Genomic DNA, 26,087 nt, shown 5'->3' with positions numbered 1-26,087 from the left:
GAGGAGGAGAGGAGGAGGGGGAAGAAGGAGAGGAGAGGAAGAAGAGGAGTAGAGGAGGAGGGGGGAGGAGGAGAGGAGTAGAGGAGGGGGGAGGAGAGGAATAGGAGGGGAGGAGGAAGAAGAGGAGAGGAGGAAAGGAAGAAGAGGAAGAGGGGGAGAGGAGTAGAGGAGGGGGGAGGAGAGGAATAGGAGGAGAGGAGGGGAGGAGGAGGAGGAGGTGGAGAGGAGGAGGAGAGGAGGAGGAGGGGGAGGAAGGGGAGGAGGGGAGGAGAGGAAGAAGAGGAGGAGTAGAGGAGGAGGGGGGAGGAGGAGAGGAGTAGACGAGGGGGGAGGAGAGGAATAGGAGGGGAGGAGGAAGAAGAGGAGAGGAGGAGAGGAAGAAGAGGAAGAGGAGGAGAGGAGTAGAGGAGGAGGGGGAGGAGGAGAGGAAGAGAAGAGGAGGAGGAGAGGGCCGGACCCCAGGCAGGCGGGCAGGGCCGGAGGGAGGGGGGCAGCTGGTGAACCAGGAGCCAGTTGGAAAACCATGTCTGGGCTCTGGCTCTCTGGTTCTCAGGCCTTCCCTTCCTTCCTGCGGAAGACCTCCCAGCCCGACCCTCTGTGTGGAGGCTTGGGGCTGGAGGCCAGGGGAGGGCTGAGGAGGCCCGGCTGGGGCAAGAGGAGGGCTGTGAACAGGAGGCCGATTGGCACACCAAGTGTCTGCCGGAGCCCCACCTGCCAGCACTCGCCTCAGTGTACTGCTCATCCTGAAAGGAGCCTGAAATCCAAGCACAGGCAGGGGTCCCTCAGCCCGGATTCTCTTCTCAATCCAACTCATCTGCACACTCCACCAATTTCCACAACTAGATCCCACCAGATCCTCCACCATCAGAACCCATCTACATCTTCCACCATCAGATCCCACCAGACCCTCCACCATCAGAACCCACCAGATCCTCCATCAGAACCCATCTACATTCTCCACCATCAGATCCCACCAGATCCCCCCACCATAACCCATCTGCATCCTCTACCATCAGATCCACCAGATCCTCTACCATCATTAACTTATATGCATCCCTACCATTAGGACCTCCCCAGATTCTCTTCCATTAGAACCCGTCTAGTCTCTACCACTGGAACCTATCTTGATCTCTCCCTCTTCCACTGTTTCCATTCTTGATACATGCCAACAGGACAATCTGTACCCAGATGGATGCAATACCCTCCAAATGGTCCCCCCCAATTCTATTCTTGCTTCTTATGCGGAATAGTCAATACTATCACTTATTTCCAGAAAACTGAAATGCCTTTTCAGAATAAAACCCACATGGTATGAAGCCAGAAGGGCTTCACCTACTACACCCTCCTTTACTCCTCATTTAGCTGTACTAGCCTTCTTGCTTTACCTCTCCTAGACAACCTCGTACTCATTATGATGAATTCATACGGTCGAAAATGCCACAAAACCAACCCATCGAACCTACAAGTCCCAGTGCTGAGCAGCACAGTGCAGCAGTTCACTCTTGTGATTAATAACATGGTTCACAGTCCAGTTCGCACATATGGGAAGATGTATCTTAGTAACCTGGGAAAAGATAAAACTCATAGAACCATGTATCACGTTTGCTCCATCCTAACACCTAAAATTCCTAAGTCATCATAAATGAGGGTCCACCTCCATACATTCACACTGTTCATTCACTCACCTTAGATCTTTGCTCCAAGTTCAATGAGATCTTTCCTGACCACCATGTTTAAAATTGCACACACCTTAGCCAGGCGTGGTATAATAATATAGTTTATATACCTGTAATACCAGAGGCATTATCATCAGGAGGCTGAATCAGATCATGAGTCTGAGGCCAGCCTGGGCTACATAGTCAAACCCTGCCTCAAAAACGTAAAACCAAACCAAACATCCTAAGAAAACCAAATCTCTCCCCAATCCTGTACTATTGCTCTGTTTTGTCCTCTTTTTAACTTGTGCTCACAACACATCACCATATAATAGGATAGTTTCTATGTTTGCTTAGTATCTAAACTGTCTAACCTTCTCCCCTAGTAAGTACCCACAGGTGAAGAGCTCTGTTTCCCTCACCAGTGTACTTACATGCTTGGAATAGTCTCCGCTCATGATAGGTGCACAACTACTTTGTGTGTGATATAATGAAAACTACCCAGCAACTTTATCAATATTCAAAACATTTGCTTTTGACAACAATTCATTTAACTCTCCTCATGTCATCCACTAATTACATCTCCTTGTATCTAAATTCAGTTCAAATTACAAAATAATTTTAAATTTTTTTTAAAATTACTTAATGAAGCCGGGCGCTGGTGGCTCACGCCTGTAATCCTAGCTACTCAGGAGGCTGAGATCTGAGGATCGTGGTTCAAAGCCAGCCCGGGCAGGAGAGAACGTGAGACTCCTATCTCCAATAAACCACCAGAAAACCGGAAGTGGCGCTGTAGCTCAAGTGGTAGAGCGCTCGCCTTGAGCTGAAGAGCTGAGGGACAGCACCCAGGCCCCAGAGTTCAAGCCCCACGGCCGACAAAAAAAAAAAAAAAAATTACTTAATGAGTAGAAACAAAGTCAGGGACAATTATTAAACAACCCAATTACCTTTTTTTAAGGGTCATGATGGAACACCTTTTTCCTGTTGTATCAAAAGCTTCTTCATGGATCATCAGGATCCATCATAGGTCTGCCTGTGGGGTCTGTGGCAGAGGCCCGCCTTCCTCTTGCCCACAAATGTGGAACCACTCTCCTACATGGATGAGAGTTCTATACCACTGCCTGTGGGGGTCTTTAGCCCTCCCTCCACATGCCCATAGATGCTTACCTACTCTCCTACATGGAAAGCTCCGTGCTCTTTACTATTTAGTAGCTCTTGCAGGAGTGCTTAAAGTTTCCTACGGTTCCCTTTTTTGTTTTTTTTTTTTTTTGGGGTCCGGTCGTGGGGCCTGAACTCTGGGCATGGCCGCTGTCCCTCAGCTCTTCAGCTCAAGGTTAGCGCTCTACTACTTGTGCCACAGCACCACTTCCGGCTTTTTTCTTTTTTCTTATGTGGTGCTGGGGAATCGAACCCAGGGCCTCAGGCATGCAAGGCAAGCACTCTACCACTGAGCCACCTTCCCAGCCCTCTATGGTTCCCTTTTAAGAGCCTGGCTTTACCACAAAAATTAAAAGTATACACAGGGCATGGTACACACCTTCAATCCCAGTATTCAAGAGGCAGAAGCAGGAAGATCTCAAAGGCCAGCCTGGACTACACGGTAAGTTCATATACCCTGAGCAATGTAGCAAGACCCGGTCTTTAAAAAAAAAGATAAAAACAAATAGAAAAGAACAGAAATGACATCTTAAGAAATAAATATAACTTGGCTACTTGTGGTAAAAAGACTGTACTGATAAACCAGTAATCACATTTCATATTAAAATATTATGTATTGAAGACAAAAAATAAATTTTTAACATGATAAAATTTAAAGAGCTTTATATGTCAAATATATTTAGAGAAATAGTTGTATTTAGAGAAATAGTTTTAAATTCACAAGGAAGTTTCAACTGAAGAATAGGCAATACCAGGTTCAGAAAACGGACAATTCAATGAATAGAGATAATCCACATGAAATACAAGTTTTAAAGCACTAAGAATATGAGTAGACTTTCAACATGTTTTTTGAAGAAAATCATATGTGCACAAAAATATAAAGACTAGTATTATTTAAAAATAAGTTTAATTCTATTAATATATTCTGACATCATTTTTGACAATCAAGTCACAAAAATCTAAGCAAGTAAAGGAAATAGAAAGTTTCATGTTAATACTTTGAAGAAAAAAAGTGTTTTGTTTTGTTTTTTTAAATTAGCAATGTGCTGCTCCAGTTAAAGAAAGAATATATTATCTACATGATTCTCACAAAGTATGTCAGTAGTGAAAGTTTTAGCAGGGTCCCACGATTGAGTTCTAATAAAGACACACCATTTGTAACACCTGCCTACTTAGAAAATGTCCACAGCAGAGCTTGTAGAAGTCCTACCCCCTCCTCCCGGAGCAGGAGCAGAGCTTGATCTCTGAGATAAAGACAGACCTCCATCGCCTCCAACAAGAGTTGACTATGGCTATAAAAGGGAGTACTCAGCTGTCATACACAGGCGCTGCAATGCAGTTTGATCATGCTGGCCGGCCAGTCAGTTCTCTGCCTACCTGCTGTTGTCAATGTCCAAGTTCCTCCTCCTTAACTCTATTCCTTGAAACCTTCAACACTTGACTCAAAAACAACAAAGCCCATCCAGTCAATACCAAGTTTTTTGTTATGGATTTTTCATAAAACAAACCAATCAAAAAAAAATCACAAACAGTGCCACATGAGGCACAGAATTTGTGGAAAAACAGTTATGGCACATTTATTTATATTTATCTTCACTCCTAAAAAAATAATCTAGCATCATTTGCCCAATACAAATGAAACCAAAGAAGTAACACTTGGAAACATAAACAGCAGCCAAGAGCTTTTCCTCCCCCACTTTTTAAGAATGCTTTCAACCTACCTATACACATATTTTAGGTTAGATGAGAAACTGACAATCATAATCCATATTTGCCTTCGCATGTATTCTATTCCTCTCATACATATTTTGTATAATACCCAAGAATACAAAACAGATGTGAGATTTTGAACATATGAAAGCAAAAGCATCTTCAGATATATTTGTACTAGAAGGCTTCTGGTCATCAAGGCCAACTGATGTTGTGTGGTAATATCTTTAATTACATTTCCTCAAGACTTCTTCTAATAGCTTCTTCTAATTCCAGATCTACAGGAAAAAAAAATAAAGAATTTTTAAAAAACAAAGAAGAAAACTACATGTGCTTTGTTTTATCAACTACATTAATATTTTCAAGAAATAAAATAACTGAGTATCTAGTGGAGTTTCTACATAATAAAATTTGTTTCTCCACAATAAAATAAAATGTGAGTGAAATCCTCAAATTCTGAAATGAGAATCTAGACATAATCTCCAATTGAACTTTTAAGTATGTGAATTTAATATGCTATGCAAATTACATCTACCTACAGATGTAGAAAGTCAACAGACTTTCATAATTACTGACATATTATCTATCACTTGTTTCAACACACAACAACAAAAATCTGTATTACTTGTTGCCTACAAGACTCGAGGCTGACGTATATACAAGATGAAATAAGAGAAGGGTGAAACTAATAAACGGCATAATCACTCAGGCTATGAACATTCACCTTTGACTTGTCAATTACAACTCAATAAGACTATGGGGAAATGAGCTTTAAGCTTTCCAGCACTTAAGACAGAGTGAAAGTATTGGCTACATAATCTCATCTGCAAAGCATATTATATATATATACATAGACACACAATGCAAACTCCTTTAATAAATATTTATTAAATAAGATAAATAGATTAAATGACAAACTAGACAGACATCACTGGGTTCACAGACTTTTCTCCATCTCCTTCCTGGGAATGAACCTAAATCCCAGGAGGGTACAATTCCAGGGCCTTCACTAGATTCTTGTGCAAGTTTCATCTTTTCTAACCTAACCCACAGCCTCTAGGAGCCTATGTGGTTTAGAGGCACCTGTAATTCCTCTAGGATTCAATTGCATTACATTAGATTAGGACACTTATTAATGAATAAAATTTAAAATACTAGAAACTGAATTTAAAAAACTACTAAAGATACATTCTAGAGTTAGTGAGCTACCCTAAGGTAAGTTCAAAGGAATAAAACAATATTTAAAAAGCTAAGGTCCTATTAAACATGGTGACAAAATGAGTATAAATCCAAAAACTTACTATAAAAATACAGTAATCAAGAATGTGGTATCAGTGCAAAAACAGACTAAAACAACAGGGCAGACATCTTAGAAACAGAGCCGTGCATGTAAGGACACTTATTTGGAGCTGAAGTTATGATTCAAGTGTTAAAGCACTAGTTGTGAAAAGGGGAAAGAGGGGGAAGGCCTCTTTGAACCATGGGGCTGGGAAGGTGGCTCAGTGGTAGAGCGCTTGCCTTGCATGCATGAGGCCCTGGGTTCCATTCCTCAGCACCATATAAGCAAAAAGAAAAAAGCCGGAAGTGGCGCTGTGGCTCAAGTGGTAGAGCGCTAGCCTTGAGCTGAAGCTGAGGGACAGCGCCCAGGCCCAGAGTTCAGGCCCCACAACCAGATCCCCCCCCCCAAAAAAAAAAATTTGTGGCTGAGGGTCCATGGCTCATGCTTGTAATCTAGGAGGCTGAGATCATGCAAACCAAGAGTGGGAAATCTGGAAAAAGTGAGACATTTTAGCAATTGCTTGGCTGGGAATGGGTAGGGAAGGAAAGAACAGCTTTGGGTATTTGGGTATTTTCACATATCCTCTCTCATCTCCCTCCAATTCCATGGTAGTCCTAAAGACAGCAGCATATGCTGTCAATCATAGTCTCAGAAAGAGCAAAGCAGACCTAGCCCACAAATTTTGCTCCTGCCTGTTTTAATGTCTGGAGGCTATTCTATCTGCAAGACCAACATACAGCATTCATTTATTTCACTGACTCAGAACCCACTCAGGGCAAAAAAGTAGTGTGCATTGCTGGAAAAAAAATGCAGGGTAGACAAAAAGCTCAAAAAGAGAGGAGAGAATAGTTAGTCATAGGATAAATCACCCAAAGCCTGGTAGGAAAACACAAAAAGATAATTATCTGGAAAATTAGGGCATTCAAAAGTGTTTGAGGGCCAGGCACTAGGAGCTCCAGCCTGTAATCTTAGCTATTCAGGAGGCTGAGATCTGAGGACTGCAGTATGAAGCAAGCCTGGGCAGAAAGGTCCCCATGAGATTCTTTTTTTTTTTTTTCTTTTTGCTTATGTGGTGCTGAGGAATCAAACCCAGGACCTCATGCACGCAAGGCAAGCGCTCTACCACTGAGCCACCTTCCCAGCCCCCCCCATGAGATTCTTATCTCCAATTAACCACTCAAAAACCAGAAGTGGTGCTGTTGCTTAAGTAGTAGCCTGCTAGCTTTGAGCATGGAGAGGCTCAGGGACAGTGCCCAGGCCCTGAGTGCAAGCACTGCAACCAACAACAATAACCAAAAAAATAAAGAAAAGCGTTTGTGGGTAGTGGGGCAATTCAGAAAGCTGGGCATGTGCTCCTAATAGGGTGTGAGAGCACAGAAAGCACCTGGAAGGTCTGCATTTCACCACTGACTGGCCTGCAGGTTTAATACAAGCTGGTGTGGAAGGAGGGTAGCAGCACAAAGCCAATCAGCAAAGTCTAAGAGAGGTAGTTCTTTGTTTTTAGCTCCTGGCATTCAAGGAAACTGCTGTCAGAACACTAAGTTAGGCATAAAGTAACAGGAACTTCAATATCACAAGACATATGATTTTTTGCAAAACTAGTCTAGAAGAGTAAATAAATGCAAAACTGCAGCATCCAATCATCAAGAACAGTAAATCCTGGGGGAAGGGAGAATCTTGATTTCCAAAGGTACCACATTATAATTGTCCATTATCTAGTTTTCAACAAATTAAACCAAACAGAATACAAATAAAACACTAAGTTAGATAACAGTTCAATACAACACAATTCTACGCAGAAGCAAGTTTTAACTCAGGCAGTGGGTGTCTATGCTCCTCTAAACATGAGGTCACTTCTGTTCAATACACAGTACCGATTATACTCTTGTGGGAGTGGTGGCACACACCTGTAACCTCATTGCACAGGAGGTGAACATGGGGGATTGGCAAATTCAACTCGCCACAGGGCAAGTTCCAGGCCAACCTGATAGTGAAACTGTTTCAAATTTCAAATTGTCTCAAATTGCTAAAATTAATGGATTAAGTCAAAGGGATGGTTCAGTTCCACTACCAGATTCAAATTCTTACATTCCTAATAGCACAAACTCTACTTTGCACTAAGTCAAACTTCCTGCATCATATGAGAGATTGAATGCATAGAAAACACATCAACTGGGCCCATTCTGTTATGTCCAGCCACATTTCTTTTTCTACTTTCCAGCCTCCATATTCCTAAGCATAAATCCAATTCTCACTGAAATATACATATATACTATTTTCCTTCAATGTCAGAGACACAAAATACCTTCAGTGCAAAATACCTTAGAGGCATTTTCTAAAATATATTAACTCATCTTCTCTGGTTATTATAAACTACTTGCCAGGCATCAGTTGCTCACATTTGTTGTAATCCTTGCTACTAAGGAAGCTGAGATCTGAGGACTGGAGTTCAAAGACAGCCCAGGCAGGAAAGTCTGTGAGATTCTTTTTTTTTATTTTTGTGAACATACTGTACAGAGGGGTTACAATTACATGGGTAGGATAACGCGTACATTTCTTATCAAGCATTGCAGCCTCCTCCTTTGTTTACCCTTCACATCCCTTCCCAGCCTCCCCCCACACCCAAGTCTGTGAGATTCTTTAATAAACTACTCAAAAAGAGCTCTGGTTCATGTGGTAGAGCTCAGGCCTTGAGTAAAAGAAGCTCAGGGGCAGTACCCAGGCCCTGAGTTCAAGCCCTAGGACCAGCATACACACAAAAAGACTCCTACAGTATTATGCAAAATATTAAATAAAAAATGGTGGGGGAGGAGGGAGTTGGGGAGTTGGGGAAGGAAGAAATGGTAAGGGAAAAACAAAGGAGGAGGTAACAATGCTCAATAGGAAGTGTACTCATTACCTTACTCATGTAACTGTAACCCCTCTGTACACTATTTTTATAATAAAAAACATTTAAAAAATGGTTACATAGGGGCTGGGAAGGTGGCTCAGTGGTAGAGCGCTTGCCTTGCATGTATGAGGTCCTGGGTTCGATTCCTTAGCACCACATAAGCAAAAAGAAAAAAGCCGGAAGTGGCGCTGTGGCTCAAGTGGTAGAGTGCTAGCCTTGAGCTGAAGAGCTGAGGGACAGCGCCCAGGCCCAAAGTTCAGGCCCCATGACCGGACCCAAAAAAAAAAAAAAGTTACATGCACAATCAAAGACATGGCCATCAAACACTACATTTTGAGTAACACAAAGAGTTCTTTAACTTATTAAAGAGATTTGCACCTTTAAGGAAACATTATTTTCCTAAACCTTTATTTACAAAATCAGTATTATACTGAATCTATCACAAGCTAACCAATCTTAGTTTTCTCAATTAAGTTTAGCCTGAAATCATCTCAGCTGAGAAAATGCAAGCTATCCTTATTTAAAGGAAGAGCTTTTAATAGGATGGAGACAGAGAGGGTAAAGGAGGGAGGGACAAATTTTAAAAATATAAGAAGATGAACCCTGTTGGGTTACCTTCTGTGGATCTGAAGTCATTTTCCACTGATGTAGTTTCTGTGTCCATGTTCTCCTCACTATCACATTCTGTAAGAATAAATGCAAATATATTTCTCAGTTACTGTGCTATAAGTTATATACTCTTTTAAAACATCGTTTTGACTTTTCTCACACCCAAGTTTGCTAGTTATATTCACTAGTATTACATCATTTACCCAACAATGTTTTAACAAACTGAAGTTTCCTGTATTTTAAAAAGCATATCTAGTCATCTTTCTGGAGATAACATCACAGGATTTTTTTTTTTTTTTTGGTGGGTTGTTGGGCTTGAACTCTGGGCTTGGGTGCTGTCCCTGTACTCTTCAGCTCAAGGCAAGCGCTCTACCGCTTGAGCCACAGCTTGAGCCACAGCGCCACTTCCGGTTTTCGAGTGGTTTATTGGAGATAAGAGTCTCATGGACTTTCCTGCCCGGGATGGCTTTGAACTTCAATCCTCAGATCTCAGCCTCCTGAGTCACTAGGATGACAGGCCTGAGCCACCGGCGCCCGGCCATCACAGGTTTTATATTGGCACTACAAGGTACAAACTCCTTACCAGGTATCATCTGGGCCTGGCACTATTTATGACCTAGTGTTTATTTGTCTAACCACTTTTCATTAAAAATTTAAATGGATTTCCATAAGTATCAATTTATGTACACATAAGCAAGTATAGATGCATGGATCATAATGATTAAATCAGTTTAAATAATTGAGACATAAGACATGACTAGATTAGGTTCTGTGAAAACATGAAAAAATATTTGCTGCATATTAAAGACATAAAATCCATAAATGGAAAATAAATGTATATTTCACTGTATTCCTTTGTTGCAGAAATGTTGTGGTAAGCAAATATTCTGCCATACTAGCAAACTACTTCAAATATTTTAAGCAATGCTTCACAAAAGTAAAACTTTTTATTGTGAGAAATGAAACGAGCCTCTAAAACTTAAGAACAAAGTAAACTTCCAGGATGTGAAGTCAAGGTTAATACTAAGCAATACATCATAACTCCTCCAACAACTTCTCTCTTCATGGAAGGCCTATGGCAAAACTGTAGAGTGAAATCACAAAGGTTAGCTTGACACTGGGGTGCAAAACTTATAAAAAAAAAGTTTTTTTGTGTGTCAACCAAACCCACCTATAGAATAAAGAAAATCATAAAGATTCTTCTATTTTCAGTACCTTTACATAGAATTAACTAGGCCATGTAGACTTCCAGGATGGTACAAAAAGCAATAGCCTACAGTCTCAATAACTGGCAGAGGGAACAAGTCCTATATTTTATACAATGCCCGCTCCACAGGCCCTAGTGCTGTATCAATAACCTACACTGTCATAGTAGAAGGAAACTTTCATACTCACATTTTAAGATTAGCTTAAGGGCTGGAATGTGGCTTAGTGGTAGAGTGCTTGCCTAGCATTCATGAAGACCTGGGTTCAATTCCTCAGCACCACACAAACAGAAAAAGCCAAAAGTGGTGCTGTGGCTCAGGTGGAAGAGTGCTAGCTTTGAGCAAAAGAAGCTCAGGGACAGTGCCCAGACCCTGAATTCAAGCCCCAGGACTGGCAAAAACAAAACAAACAAAAAAGATTAGTTTAAAAATCTGTATGATTGTATAGACAACAGCTATTATTAATAACGCTGCCACCTCATTCAACCTAAGTGAAGCCACAGCAACTGTAAGCCCATAAACCAGACTAGGTAGTATGTTCAGATTCAACAAAAATCATTTCAGCATGAGTGCTTTTATACTGCTCCCAAGAGAGTACAATAAGTCCTGTGCACTCTGAACTGTCTGTCTATACTGCAGACAGGAGAAGTGGAGGTGACAGAGGGGCGGGTCCGAGTGAACTTACTAGAACTGCATGTTTCATCCCTCAAACCACTTTATTACAGGGATGTGGTATCGAATCATATTTTCCTTTCGTTGTAGTACTAAGAGCTACTATTTCCTGAGCACCTAAGGTAATTTTATATTCTGTTAGAAGTTTACATACATTATTCTTATACTTGACACACACAAAGAAACTGAAGAAAAACGAAGAAACTTACATCTGAAATCATAAACTAGCATTCAATCAGAGCCCATGCCTTTCTTTGCATTTCAAAAAAAAAATCAGGAGAAAGTATACCAGATGCCACCGAAAGTGGAAAGTGCCAATGGATAGCAAATGTGACTGCCAAGAGCACAATTAGCAGACAGCAATCTTTGTCATACCTCCAATTCCGCTTTCTTCATGAAGAGCTACTCATAGATAGTTCTCATCCCAAACAAAATGGAAAAAGGCAAAGCCTACAGATTTCACAATCTCTCCTACAGAAAAACGTTCCCTAAACAGCAGCATGAGAAGGAAAGGGAGTTTGGCAAGGGTGGAAATTTAAGTATTTTATAGAATATTAAGTCAAGCTGAGGACAAAAGAAGATGAAAGATGGGCTGGGAATGCGACTTAGTGGTAGAGTGATTGTCTAGCATCATGAAGCCCTGAGTTCGATTCCTTAGTACCACATAAACAAAAAGAAAAAGCCAAAAGTGGTGCTGTGGCTCAAAGTGATAGAGTGCTAGCCTGAACAAAAGGAGGACAGTGCCCAGGCCTTGAGTCCAAGCCCCAGGACTGGCAAAAAAAAAAAAAGTTGGGCTGGGAAGGTGGCTCAGTGGTAGAGCGCTTGGCTTGTAATGCATGAGGCCCTGGGTTCGATTCCTCAGCACCACGTAAGAAAAAAGCCGGAAGTGGCTCTGTGGCTCAAGTGGTAGAGCGCTAGCTTTGAGCTGAAGAGCTGAGGGACAGCGCCCAGGCCCAGAGTTCAGGCCCCACGACCGGACCCCCCCCCCCCCCCAAAAAAGAAGATGAAAGAGTTGAAGAAAACCAAGTTCTTTGTTGTTTTTAAAAGAAGCAAAACTAGGGGCTGGGAATGTGGCATAGTGGTAGAGTGTTTGACTAGCAAGCATGAGGTCCTGGGTTCAAATCCTTGGTACCATAAAAACAAAAAATAAATTACATATAATTTTTTTTTTAAAAAGCAAAATACAGGAAGTTTTAATCGATAAAAACACAGATTTGAATGAAAAGTGAATACTAAGACAAGATAAATACACAAAAGTTCCTTACATCATTACTTTGTTTTCGTGTGTGTGTGTGTGTGTGTGTGTGTGTGTGTGTGTGTGTGTGTGTGTGTGTGTGTGTGTGTGTGTGTGTGTGTGTGTGTGTGTGTGTGTGTGTGTGTGTGTGTGTGTGTGTGTGTGTGTGTGTGTGTGTGTGTGTGTGTGTGTGTGTGTGGCCCTAGCTAGCCTAGAATCCATCCACAACCCAGGCCTATCTCATACTCATCATTCTTCTACCTTAACCTAAACCACCACACCCAGATTCATTATACTTCAGAAGAGTTGAATTGTGCTAAATAGATTACAGATTCCTAATATGCAAAAGTAAATTCATAACTTGAAATAACTAGTAGAAAATTCTTCAAAAATGGATTTATAATCAAATATGGTTCTAAATATATTGTAAAGAAAAAATAACTGAGCCAAGCAGAATTGGAAAAATTTAAAGTTGTGCAATAAAAAATGTCAAAAAGTAGCCACTGTTTCTCATTGAGGTTACTCGTGAAAATTTTCAAATCTTATTCATATATTGAAATTATCAGGATTTTCATTTTTTTGTTCTGTCAGGAATTGAAAAACAAAAACTAAACTTTCAAGTCATAAAACTCTACTCTTTACGGAGAGTGACACTGGTTAAAAGCCGCCCTTCTCCAGGAGTGGAGACTAGAGGAAGGACATCACCTCAACGGACTGCTGAGGTGTACCAGGGTGACAATTTCACCATCAGCCCCTGAAATGAACTTTCTCACTGTCTGCCATACTATTTCTTTTTTGCTGGTTTTCAGTTTGATTTCTAAAAGAACAAATGGAGGCAAAAGTTCAAATTTCAGCTACGAAGATCTGAATTCTGACCTTTAACATATCTCAACCCAATAAATATTTTATATGTGTGTGTTTCATCTACTAGATTTAAAAAAGGGCTCTAGAAAATCACTGTGAATTATCTTCCTTCTGAAAACACTGAATAACAAAAATGAAATGAAGAAAATATAAAGAAGATGTATGTGTGTGAACATGAAGGGCTGGGTTAGTAATCAGACAACAGTTCGCAGTAGACAGTCATTTATTGGTTTCTCTCAACAGTGAAGCCCCTCTTCTTAGGCGGTTTGAACTGTGACTGCAGCTGCCTACCTTTGGTGGCATCAGATATGCTGTTTAACAAGGCACACATCATATCTCCCTCTAAGTGGTGAGGATTTAGGATATGAGCTGGCCTCTGAGTCTTCTTAAATTGATTCTCTAACTCCAGAAAACCTTGATCTCCTGAGAGGATGGTAAAAGGAATTTGCTTGGGTAGTTGTTCATCCAGGCGGCCAGCCTAAGTAACAAGAAAACAGCACAGGTTGACAAAAGTCAGCCCAAGTTTCAAATCAAGTTCTATTTCACAACACACCTAGGCAGGTATATTAGGTCTGTTCAGTTGCCCTCATCTTCATAAATTATACCATCAAATTTAAGATGCCAACAATTACAAGCTATTTTATGCACCACACAAGTAAAAGGTAAAGGCAAAACCTAAGTCCAAAAGAGACCTCTATAAAGCTGCCATGATGAAGGGCTATCCAGATACAATATATTAGAGAAAACATGCACAAAGCAATTTACGTAATTCATCCTTGGCACAAGACAGAGGGAAAAGGGAATATTATATAGTTTTGTTGTTGTTTCTCCTTTCATTTTTGTGCTGGACTGGGGCTAGAACTTAAGGTCTTAGGCTGTCATATGGCTTTTTCACTCAAGGCCAGTACTGTACTTGAACTATATCTCCAGTTCCAGCTTTTAATTTTTGCTGGCTAAATGGAGATTCTCAGATCTCAGCCTGCAGAGTAACTGAGATTATAAGTGTGGGCTACCAGCACCTTGCAATTTGCTGTAGCCTAAGCAGCAGTGGAGCCATTTATGGAGGGAGTACAGTCCCATCATCAGTGTACCACCGAATCTTTTAAGCAGAAAATTTCTTATCAACTGGGTGCTACGCCAGGCATTTCTCTAGATGACAAGCAGAGGCAGATATAACTGCAAATTCTGTGTAAGCCCACAGTGATTGTTAAGGTGCCTCTCAATCTGAGAAGTTAAAATGTGAAAGCACCTTAGAATATATCAAGTCTACATCATTTCTTCATTATTTATCCCATAAATCTCCATAAATATTACAAAAGAGAAATTTGTCTGTTAGGTAGCTGAGGGCCTATCAGCAGTAGGGAGCAAGGCAGTGACAGACGATGGGCCTCTGCCATCCTCAGTCTTAGTGGAACCTAATATGTGCAGAAAATGTCATACACAATCTAATACTGAAGAATTATCTATATGGTAGCTGAAGTTCAAATATGGGGGTGGGAAGGAGGTTCACATGACATTATATTTTGAATAAAGAAGTGACTTACATGAATACATATAGCAAAATCAGCAGCATCTTTTCTGTTACTACACCGAGGATGAAGGAAGAAGCAACCAATCCTGTTCAAGTAATTATATACCTTACAGCTGAGGGGAGGTTTCCAATTGGTGTTTCCTCCTATTAATTTCAGAAAAGATATACTAGTTCACAATCCTAGGAAAGCATATTAACTTCCTTGAATCTGTCCACTCAGTGAAAACTCACAAGGACAACAAAACAGAGTCAAAAGTAACAAATGCAGGGCTGGGAAGGTGGCTCAGTGGTAGAGCGCTTGCCTTGCATGCATGAAGCCCTGGGTTCGATTCCTCAGCACCACATAAGCAGAAAAAAAAAAAAAAAGCTGGAAGTGGCACTGTGGGTCAAGTGGTAGAGCACTAGCCTTGAGCTGAAGAGCTGAGGGACAGCGCCCAGGCCCAGAGTTCAGGCCCCACGACCAGACCAAAAAGTAACAAATGCAGAAGCATGCCTGTAATCCCAGACGCACAGGAGGAAGAGGTAAGAGGATCATGATACTAGGTTGGCCCTGGGTAAAAATTGGACTTCCTTAAACAATAAACTAAAGCAAAATAAGGGGAGGGAAGGGAGCATGGCTCAAGAGGTAGAGAACGGAAAAAGGGGAGTGGGGGCAGGGAGAGAAAATAATGATTTCAAAAATTCTTTTCATGGTACCATTCTGCAACAATGTGAAAATTCTGGTTTTTACATGTATGACAAGGCTGGGCAAAGGGTGGAAATGATAAGACAATCAACAACGCTAGACTTGATTTAAAACATACTAGCTAATTTGTCCACGTCGTGGTGTTTCTTTCTTTACTCTCAATTCTAAAACATGAACTATAGCTGACACTATACAAACTTCTGTAAGCCACAGAACTTCTATCCCAGGTCTGGTCAATAGTTTATAGAGGGATATGGATGGAGCTGCACACATGTGAACAGCAAACATGACATGAAAAAACAACTGTGGCTTGTTAAAAATAACACTAATCCTACAGCTAAGAGACCAAGCCTCAAGAGCTAAATTTGGTTAGTGCCATAATTGAAAAAAAGGAAACAAAAACTTTTCAGCCTGCTCCCTTTTTTTTTTTTTCAGTTTGTGGGTCTCGAACTCTTGGCCTGGGCGCTGTTCGAGCCTCTGTGCTCAAGGCTAGTGCTCTATCACTTGAGCCACAGTGCCACTTCCGATTTTTTGGTGGTTAATTGGAGTTAATTGTCTCATGGAAGCCGGGCACTGGTGGCTCACGCCTGTAATCCTAGCTACTGAGGAGGCTGAGATCTGAGGATCGCGGTTCAAAGCCAGCCCGGGAGAGACAGTGAGACTCCTATCTCCAATAAACCACCAGAAAACCGGAAGTGGTGCTGTAGCTCAAGTGGTAGAGCGCTCGCCTTGAGCTGAAGAGCTGAGGGACAGCGCCCAGGGCCAGAGTTCAAGGCCCACGACTGACCAAAAAAAAAAAAAAGAGTCTCACGGACTTTACTTCCTGGGCTGCCTCTGAACTGCAATCCTCAGATCTCAGCCTCCTTGAGTAGCTAGGATTACAGAGGCATGAGCCACGAGCACCCAGCGTCCCTTCTTTTTTAAAAGAGGAAAATGTAAGTCATTCACCAGGTTGGAACCAAAGCAATAGTGCCTGATACATTGAAGGTGTTGAAGAAATCTCCAGTGGCTCACGCCTGTAATCCCAGCTACTCAGGAGGCTGAGATCTGAGAATTGCAGCTCAAAGCCTGCCTGGACAGGAAAGTTTGTGAGACTCTTTATCTCCAATTAACCTCCAGAACACTGGAAGTGGGGCTATGGCTCAAGTGGTAGAGTGCTAGCTTTGAGCTGAAGAGCTGAGGAACAGTACCCAGGCCCAGAGTTCAAGCCCCACCACCAACACTGCCCCCCCACCCAAAAAAAAGGTATTGAAGAAATCTTTAAATGTTTTTGAAGACTCATAAACTAAGAAAAATACTCGACCAGAGTAACTATAATGCACAGTAACGTCCAGATTATGGTCCTTTTCCCCCCCCAGTAACAGTAATGAGGCTTGAATTCAGGACCTCAAGTTTGTACTTAATTTCTTTTTGGCTCACAGCTGGTGTTCTATCACTCATGCCTTCACTCTAGCATTTTTGCTGGTTAACTGGATAGTTACACAGATTAGTCTGTCTGGGCTGGCTTTGTCAAATCTCAGCATCCCGAGTAGCTAGAAGTATATAGGTGCCTGGCTCAGATTATGTTCTTATGTTGTATATAGGAATGTTCAAAGAAACCTTTAGACGCACAATATATCCTGAGGAAAGGTGTTTCAAATGGTCCTTATTAAGCATACCTTGAAAGCCCCAAATAAATGTTCCTTGGTTAAGATACCCTGGCAGATGACCAAAAAAGTTGGACCAGTTATCAAAATCTACAAAGACTATATGAGTCATGGTTCGCAGGTAATCCAAATCTGGCAGCTCAACTTCTTCCTCTGAGAACAAGAGACATAACATGAATTCAGTAAGAATTCTCCATAAACACTGTCAGTGCTTAAATGTAAAAGATATTATCAGGAAATCCAAATGTGGCAGTTCAATTTCTTCCTCTGAGAACAACAAACATCACGTAAATTCAGTAAGAATGTTTTATACACTTTATTTCTTAAGGCTAAAAGATACTAGAGGCCTATAATATGCAAAGCTGTTACTCTGTACCACATCCACTCTATGTAAATCTTTTCGTGAAATCCAAATCTGCACATGATAGTTTGTTTGCTCTTATATCAGATTTCTTTTTTTAATCAGAGTATTTCCTAATTTGATTACATATTCTTTTCGTACATATCTGCTTCTGGTCACGTATTAATATGTAAAATCGCACAGTTGTGAAAGCCTTACCTATTTTCTGACCACTGACGTCATCCTCAGCTCCTTTCTCCATGTCTGAACACTCTGGACTACCCACTGCCTGCTTGAGTCTGTTCTCTACACTGGTGGGGCTAGCTGCCCTCTTGCCTGGGCTTCGTTTCTCAGCTCTGACACACGCTGTGCTGAGCCTCTCTGAGGAGCTGTGATTTCTGTGGAAGTGCTTCTGGGCCCTCCCAAGGTCCTGAAATGCTTTGGTGCAGGTGCCACACTTGACCACATATTGCAGCTCCTCTGGAGCTTTCCCTTCTGCTCTGTGCACTTGATAGAGGTGAGTGTTCATGTCATCCAACTTCTGTGACGTTGCTGAGCACAAACTGCAGCGAAACCACAATGTCCCTTTAGCTAGCATGGCCTGCAGACATCTACTGTAATCCTCCTTTCTGTTGTTTTTGCACATGTAACTCTCATGGCAACCACAGCTCAACAGGTTGCTGGTCTCTATGACTTCAAAATCATCCTCAGTTTTAATTGATCTTTCCATTTTTTCTGCCACAAACATATAATCTATGCTGTGATACTCCTTGTAATGACTCTGAAATGCTTCTTCCACATTAAAGACAAGATCACAAAGCCCACAAAAGTATTGAATCTTTACTTCATTGTCATGTTCATCCTGACAATGTCGGTGTAATGTTTCAATTTTATGGAAAGTCTTTCTGCAATGGCTACAGCTGTACCTATGAAACTGGTGACTTGACAAAGCCATGCAGTGCTGTTTCACACATTCATGGGAGTCAAACATTTCTTCACAAATTCGGCACTGCCATTTGCCCCGTGGAGGGCTGTTTGCTGGGAAATGATCAACAACGGTGATAGGTGTAGGTTTGTTAGTAGTCAAATTACTCACTGAAGAGGATGATGGCAAAGGTTCATCTTCTGTCTCTTCCATCTCATAAAAATACCTATGCCCATTATGAAATTCAGTCACATGTGCCATGATTGTCTCTTTCCTTAACAACTCCTTTTTACATGTTCGACACCAAAAAACAAAGTTATTTAAATGTGCCCCTCCATGAATCCGACTCATGTGTAAACGGATTACACCTGAATCTTCACACACCTTTCCACAGACTGCACACTTGTAACACATGGTGTTTGATGAGAAGACATGCTTTTCTACTGCATCTTCACTTAGGAAGCGCTGACTACATTCACAAAACCAAGCTTTAACTCTTGACACTGGATTCTGAACAGAAACCACACCTTCATGGCTTTTATCTGTTAAATTCATCTTCTTCTTTGGAATGGAGCTGCAATCCTGGGAGCTAGACTCTTTAATAGACATAGTTCGCTTAAGTGATGAAAACTTTGGTTGACTTAACAACAAATTCAAGTCAGAAGGATTATTATTCCTTTCATTGCTATGGCAATAAAGTAAGATGGATTCTTCTACTGAGTTAATGAATCGGATTTTGTGTCCTGTATTCTGCTTGTGAGCTTGTGTGCTGGCCTCATCAACAAAGACTTGGTTGCAAGTTGTACAATATGCTCTTAATATGAATTTTTCTGCAACCTGGACAATGCTTTTCTCAGCTATAGCTACAGGTCCAGCATTTCGACAACGAACCCTAAATTGAATAAAACAAAACAAAACAAACTTCCTAAGAATTTTCTAAATATACCATCTTTGCTTTTTTATGACAAGAGTTTAGAAATAACCAACAATATATAAGCACTGAAAGGTATTTTTTAAATAAAGATGTAGGCTATTTAAATTACACTGTCCCAACATACTTCCTATATTGTGTAATTCTTATATAAAAAGTTTAAACTAGAATCAGATTATTAAAAAGTACTCAAGAGCTGGGCCCAGTTTGAAGCCAGCCTGGGCAGGAAAGTCCATGAGACTCTTATCTCCAATTAATTACCAAAAAAGCCAGAAGCAGAACTGTGGCTCAAGTTGTAGAGTGCTAGCTTTGACAGTGCTCAGGCCATCAGTTCGAGCCCCAGGTCATCACAAAAAATAAAAGTACTCAAGTAAACTTGAGAAAAATAAATTTAGTAAATGTTTTAATACAAGACTTTATCTTTTTGAAATTATGTTTGTTTCTTAGGGTTTCACTATGTAGCCAAGGCTGGCTTTCAACTCATAATCCTCCGGCCTCTGCATTCTATGTACTGAGATTACAGTATGCACTACCTACCTGGTTCTAAAATAAAGATTTGACTTAATATATTTTATTACCTAGACATCTTTGTATAGATCTATGTCTTTATTTTACTTGCTGTATTTCTACAAATGGAAACTTCTAGGTTATACAATAATTCTACAATGAATAGTTTGTATAAGGCAGGAAAAGATAATTTTAACTGAATACAAATGAAAAGACAACATATACAAATCTGTAGAATATAGGTAAATCACTGATTAGAGGGAATTTATACCTTTAAATAATAGTTTAAAAAAAAAAAAAAGGTCCACAGTCAACCTAAGCTTCCACTTTAAGAAGCCCAAAAAAGGATAAGTAAATTTAACTCTAAAGTTTAAAGAATAGAAAACAAACTGAAAGATGGGCAAAGAACAGAAGATAACATAAAATTAGATGCTTTTAAAAATCAACAAAAATATGAAATTAGACAAAGAGACAAATATCAAAGCCACTTTTAAAGAAGTGAAATAATTTCAGGATTTTCCATGTACATATACGTATATATTTGCCATATATATATGTATATATTTGCCATATATACACACATATATTGCTTAAGCAAAAACAAGTGAAGAAAGCATTCAAATTATATTTAATGGTATCAAAAGATTCTGTTCTTGCCAGTGGCTTACACTTGTAATCCTGACTACTCAGGAGGCTTGAGATTTAAGGATCATGCTTTGAAGGCAGCCCAGGCAGTAAAGTCTATGAGACTCTTATCATCAGTTAACTACCAATAAAAGCTGCAAGTGGAGCAGGGCTCAAGTGGTAGACTGCAAAGGCTCAGGAACAGCACCCAGGCCCTGACTTCAAGCCCCAGGACTCTCATACACACACAAAAAAGATTCTTTTAACAATATATATAAAATCATAGAAGGAAAAATGTACACAGGAATATTTGTATTGCCTTAGGTACGGTACTTATGTTCCTATAATAAAACTCCTGCGGCTGGGTTATAAAAGAGGTTCATTCAAAAGAAATGTACATACCACCCAATGTGGAAGAAATAACTATCACAAAGCTCATAGAACTCATAAATGTTATAGACTGTGATAGACAAATTGCTCCAGGAAAGTTAGAATGTGTTTGTGACTTTAACTGAGCATCACTATCCCATAATACTGTGAAATTTGGAAAATTATGTAAACAATCACAATAAAAAAAAAAAAAGTTCATTTAGCTCACACAGTTCTGGAAGCAGGGAAGGTGAAAATAGAAGGCTTTCTACTACCTTATAATATGGTGAATGACATCAAAAGGCAGGAGTACTTTCAGGAGAGACTGAGTATATGCAGGGGACATGTAACACATAGAGTAGGCTTGCTTTGTAACAACCGGCTCTCAGGTAAGTAACACTGTATCACACAGGATGGGCACCAGCGCCCTCTAAAGGTAGTGCCTGAGCTTGTTTGTACCCTAAGGGAGGCGTTAGCCTCCAACTCCAATGACCTCCCACAGGCCCTACACATCTTCAAGGTCCCACCATTCTCACTATCACCACACAGGAATCCTTTGTGGGAGAAACCCATCACGTATTCTAGAAAGCCACGTAACCTAATAATACTTGACAAAAGATTTTTATCTAGAATAAGGAATCCTAGCTCACTTTTATTAAAAAAGTAAACAATCCAACTTTCAAAACAGGCAACGTGAATAGCTATTTGAATAGACATTTCATAAACAAAGCTAAACAGATACACATATAAAATCATGCCTAACGTGGAAAAATGCACATTAACACCATAATGATGTATTTAAAAAACACCAAAAATGAAAAACCTGGCAACATTAAATGCTGACAGGATAAAACTAGACTTCTCATGCCTTGCATTGTGTAAATGTCAACTTCCACAACCACTTTGGAAATGTTCCGTAGTTTCTCAAAATTATACTTACTGTTAACCTAGCAGCTGGACTCCTTACAGCAATAAATTGTCGTGAACATGAGAATTGATAAGATAAAATTTTCTTAACAGTATGGATAAATCTGACATACACTGTGACGAATACTGTAACTCCCATTATAAGAAGTTCTGCTCAGAATACAATTGAAGAGAAGTCCATAAAACAACAGAATATGTCTGCCTATGGGTGCAGGGATGGGAGATGACTGGGAAAGGACACAGTGGCTAACCAGACATACCATTAGTCAAAATAACAGGTTAAAACTTGAATACTTCAATGTTTATCTCATGAGCAAAGAATGTTTAAAAATAAGAAGAGTAGAGAAAAGAAAAATGTTACTACAGTTCGTTACTGAAGCTATATAACAAGTATATGGGTACTTATACCATTGTTTACTTCATAGAACTGATTATTTTTTTTTAAAGAATTGGTCATTGAATCAGAGCCTTGTGCTTGCTAAAAAAAAAAAAAAAAAGAGAGAAAAAGAAGGGAAGGAAGGAAGAAAGAGAGGGGGGAGAGAGGGAGGGAGAAAGGGAGGGAGGGAGAAAGGAAGGAAGGAAGGAAGAGGGAGAGAGAGAGAGGAGAGAGAGAGAGAAAGAAAGAAAGAGAGAGAGAGAGAAAGGAAGGAAAAAAGAAAGAAAAGAAAAAAGGAAGGAAGGAAGGAGGGAGGGAGAGAAGGAAGTAGGAGGGAAGGAGGGAGGGAAAAGAAAGCACTCTGCCACTATTGCTTAATAGAACATAAACATTTAAATACATTTTTAACAAAAAAAAAAGGGAGGGGGGTTTTGATGAAGGCTCAGGCCTATAATCCTAGCTACTCAGGACGCTGAGATGTAAGGATCCTGGTCCAAAGTGAACCCAAGCAGGGAAGTCTGAGACTCTTATCTCCAATTAAAAAGCTGGAAGTGGAGTTGTGGCTCAAGTGGTAGAGCACTAGCAGGAAGGGAAGGAAAGAGGGTGAAAAAGGGGGAGATAAGATAAGGAGGAAAGAGAGGGAAGGGGGGGAGAGAAAGAGAGAGAGAGAGAAAAGAAAACGTTATGATTCCAACAAACCAACCACAAAATTTTCAGGAAATAATCAAGAAATCGACATTTCACTAGGTACTAAATATTAAGAAACTAATAAGTTTCTGAAGATGTATTTAGTTAGGTTTTTATTTATTTTTGTCAGTCATGGGCCTGAACTCAGGGACTGGGCCCTCACTGCCCCTGAGCATTTTAGCTCAAGGCTAGTGCTCTACCACTTTGAGCCACAGCTTTACTGAATTCCAGTTTTTAGTTAGTTAACTAGAGATGAGAGTCTCACCGACTTACCTGCCCATGCTGACTTTGAATTGTGATTCTCAGATCTCACATTTCCTGAGAAGCTAGGATTACAGGCATGAACTACCAGTACCTGACTAAAGTTTTATTTTTAAATAAGTGTCCTTATCATTTATTGCTCTAACCTGAAGTATTTACAGATAACATCTACATCTTGCTTCCAAATTGTGGTGAGTGGAAGCATAAACACTATTGTCATGTGCTGTAAACTTCAGAGAACTTAGTCAAAATGATTTACTATCCTCCCTATTTTTTTATGTCAAATTTCCACAGTAAGGTCTACTGGCCACATCTGAAATCCCAGCACTCAGGAGGCTAAAACAAAAGAATCCTTGAGTTCAAAGCCAACCTGTGCAACATAATGGGATTCTGTCTCAAAAAATGGGTGACAGGCTGGGCGCCAGAGGCTCACACCTGTAATCCTAGCTACTCAGGAGACTGAGATCTGAGGATCGCGGTTCAAAGCCAGACTGGGCAGTAAAGACTTTGAGACTCCTATCTCCAATAAACCACTAGAAAATCAGAAGTGGCACTGTAGCTCAAGTGGTAGAGCACTTGCCTTGAGCTGAAGAGCTGAGAGACAGCGCCCAGGCCCTGAGTTCAAGCCCCACAATCGCAAAAAAAAAAAGGGTGACACTGATCAAGATTAATTGTACACATAAATGGACAGGTTCAACTGAAACCTGTTTGTACAACTATTTAAAGACAATTATAAAGAAAAAAAAATATCCATTATGGTCCAAGCACAATAGCTCACACCTGTAATCCTAGCTACACAGGTCACAGACTAGAAGATAACAGCCTAAGACAACCCAGACAAAAGTACAAGACCCTACCTGAAAAACAGCTAAGATGTGAGCCACTGGTACCTGGCACTTTTTCTATCCTTTTAATGTGAGAATACATGTTTACCCTGTGGCTCAAGTGGTAGAGCACTTGCCTTGAGCTGAAGAGCTGAGGGACAGCACCCAGGCCCAGAGTTCAAGCCTCACAACCAACAAAAAAAAAGTTAAATTTGGGCAGAGCACTTGCCTTGCATGCCTGAGGCCCTGGGTTCGATTCCTTAGCACCACAAAAGCAAAAAGAAAAAAGCCAGAAGTGGTGCTGTGGCTCAAGCGGTAGAACACTAGCCTTGAGCTGAGGGACAGCGCCCAGACCCAGAGTTCAGGCCCCATGACCAGACCCCCCTCCCCCCAAAAAAAACCAGCTAAAACCTTACAAGGGCTGGGAGCAAGGCTCAAGCAACAGAGTACCTGCAAAGCAAGTGCGAGACCCAGAGTCCAAATTCTGCTGCCAAAAAAAAAGTAAAAAAATCCATCATAAAGACAAAAAAAACCAAAAACCAACAGTCGCATTGGAATCTTTTTTATAGAATTCATTTTCAAATGTGTATACTTTTTACAGTTATCTTAAAGTCAAGGTACTACTGTAACCCACTCCTCCCTTATTTGGACAACATACACAATACTTAGAACTCTTAGCTGGCTTGTATTCATAGCAATATCACTTTTCCTTAGGTCTCTTATGCCTCTCATTTGGTGAATTTCCAGGTAAACATGTATTCTCACATTAAAAGGATAGAAAAAGTGCCAGGTACCAGTGGCTCACATCTATAATCCTAGCTACTCAGGAGGCTGAGAACTGAGCATTGTGGTTCAATGCCATCCCCAGCAGGAAAATCCATGAGACTCTTATGTGAATACCAGTCTTGAGCAAAAGGAGCTCAGGGACAGTGCCCAGGCCTCAAGTTCAAGCCTCAGTACCAACCTTCCCCCCACCCTGCTCCCCCCGCCCCAACACACACACAGAGAAAGGTGGATGGAAAAGCACCTGTGGCATCTTTCTACTAGTAAAACTCAACAGGACTTCTCTTGACAGCCAAGCAAGACCTGTACAGACCTGAAGTGGGCAGTAAGCTCCATGTGTGAACGCAGCATCTGGTGGCAGGCCACACACATGACTTGAAATGGAACATCTCTGCACAGAGAGATCAAAAGCTTCTTTGCAAACGATGGAAATGATATTGGACGCGCCACTGGCTTGTTATCTAAAAGACAAAATAAACCATACCTTACATAGTAATCTGAATGAGTGCACCTTTCTCTCTCCTTTTCTCAGCATCGGTTAGATTAAGAGAAGACAGTTGTTTATGTAATGAAATACTATACAAATGATGTCTCATACTTAGAATGCAAGTCTTAAATGCAGAGAAATACTCAATTTCCCAGATATTATAAACATAATAAGCTGGGCGCTGGTGGCTCACGCCTGTAATCCTAGCTACTCAGGCGGCTGAGATCTGAGGATCGTGGTTCAAAGCCAGCCCGGGCAGGAGAGACCGTGAGACTCCTATCTCCATTAAACCACCAGAAAACCGGAAGTGGCGCTGTAGCTCAAGTGGTAGAGTGCTCTCCTTGAGCTGAAGAGCTGAGGGACAGCGCCCAGACCCAGAGTTCAAGCCCCACGGCTGACAAAAAAAAACAAAAACACATAATAAAAGTGTGCTATATCTTTTCTGCCCAAATTTCTGTTTACTGTTTCAGAAAAAATTGAAAAATAAAGCTGATAGACATACTCATGGTTCTAAAACTAATGTAACAATAAGTTAACTTCAAGAATGATCTGAGAAGTATATATTATCAGAAGAGATATTAACATACCACCTAGTTTAAAACTTTGATGGAAATGATTCTTTCCGAACATATGCTTCAAACATTGATCTTTGTTGCTAAAAAGAAGAAAGCAACTTGGACATGCAAAACACTGAATAATCTGAGGTAGTAGGCTGCTGCTATGTGTGTCATCTGTAGCTACCTAAAACAGAAGGGAAAACTGTTGTTATGCACAGTTAAAAACAACATTTAATTTTTTAAAGGCTCTCAAATTTTCCATTTATTATTTTTCACCATTGCAACTACTGTAAGTACACAAAAAACAAAACCAGCACAGGGTAAAAACAGATGAGTTGAAGTACAGAGAAA

The 26,087-nt window shown here is 40.6% G+C and overlaps 1 protein-coding gene across 3 annotated transcripts in view; it reads right to left on the bottom strand.

Annotated features, from left to right (window-relative positions):
* Window positions 1–3,459: 3,459 nt before the first annotated feature.
* Window positions 3,460–26,087, bottom strand: part of Znf451 (zinc finger protein 451) — a 57,729-nt gene continuing 35,101 nt past the window's right edge. For 2 of the 3 annotated variants that reach the window (XM_042696935.1, XM_042696936.1), the window contains exons 7-14: window positions 25,767–25,920; window positions 25,006–25,153; window positions 17,698–19,295; window positions 17,151–17,291; window positions 14,821–14,951; window positions 13,568–13,754; window positions 9,308–9,376; window positions 3,460–4,801 (exon numbers count right to left, since the gene is read on the bottom strand). In XM_042696935.1, coding sequence (XP_042552869.1) covers window positions 4,755–4,801; window positions 9,308–9,376; window positions 13,568–13,754; window positions 14,821–14,951; window positions 17,151–17,291; window positions 17,698–19,295; window positions 25,006–25,153; window positions 25,767–25,920 — 2,475 coding nt within the window. In that variant the 3' untranslated portion in view covers window positions 3,460–4,754. The remainder of the gene's footprint in view (window positions 4,802–9,307; window positions 9,377–13,567; window positions 13,755–14,820; window positions 14,952–17,150; window positions 17,292–17,697; window positions 19,296–25,005; window positions 25,154–25,766; window positions 25,921–26,087) is intronic. The other variant, XM_042696937.1, reaches the window with a different exon arrangement.

This window comes from Dipodomys spectabilis, unplaced genomic scaffold (assembly GCF_019054845.1).
Source record: "Dipodomys spectabilis isolate Male_0828 unplaced genomic scaffold, ASM1905484v1 ptg000213l, whole genome shotgun sequence".
Taxonomy (NCBI): domain Eukaryota; kingdom Metazoa; phylum Chordata; class Mammalia; order Rodentia; family Heteromyidae; genus Dipodomys; species Dipodomys spectabilis.
This window is presented reverse-complemented; position numbering and strand designations above follow the sequence as displayed.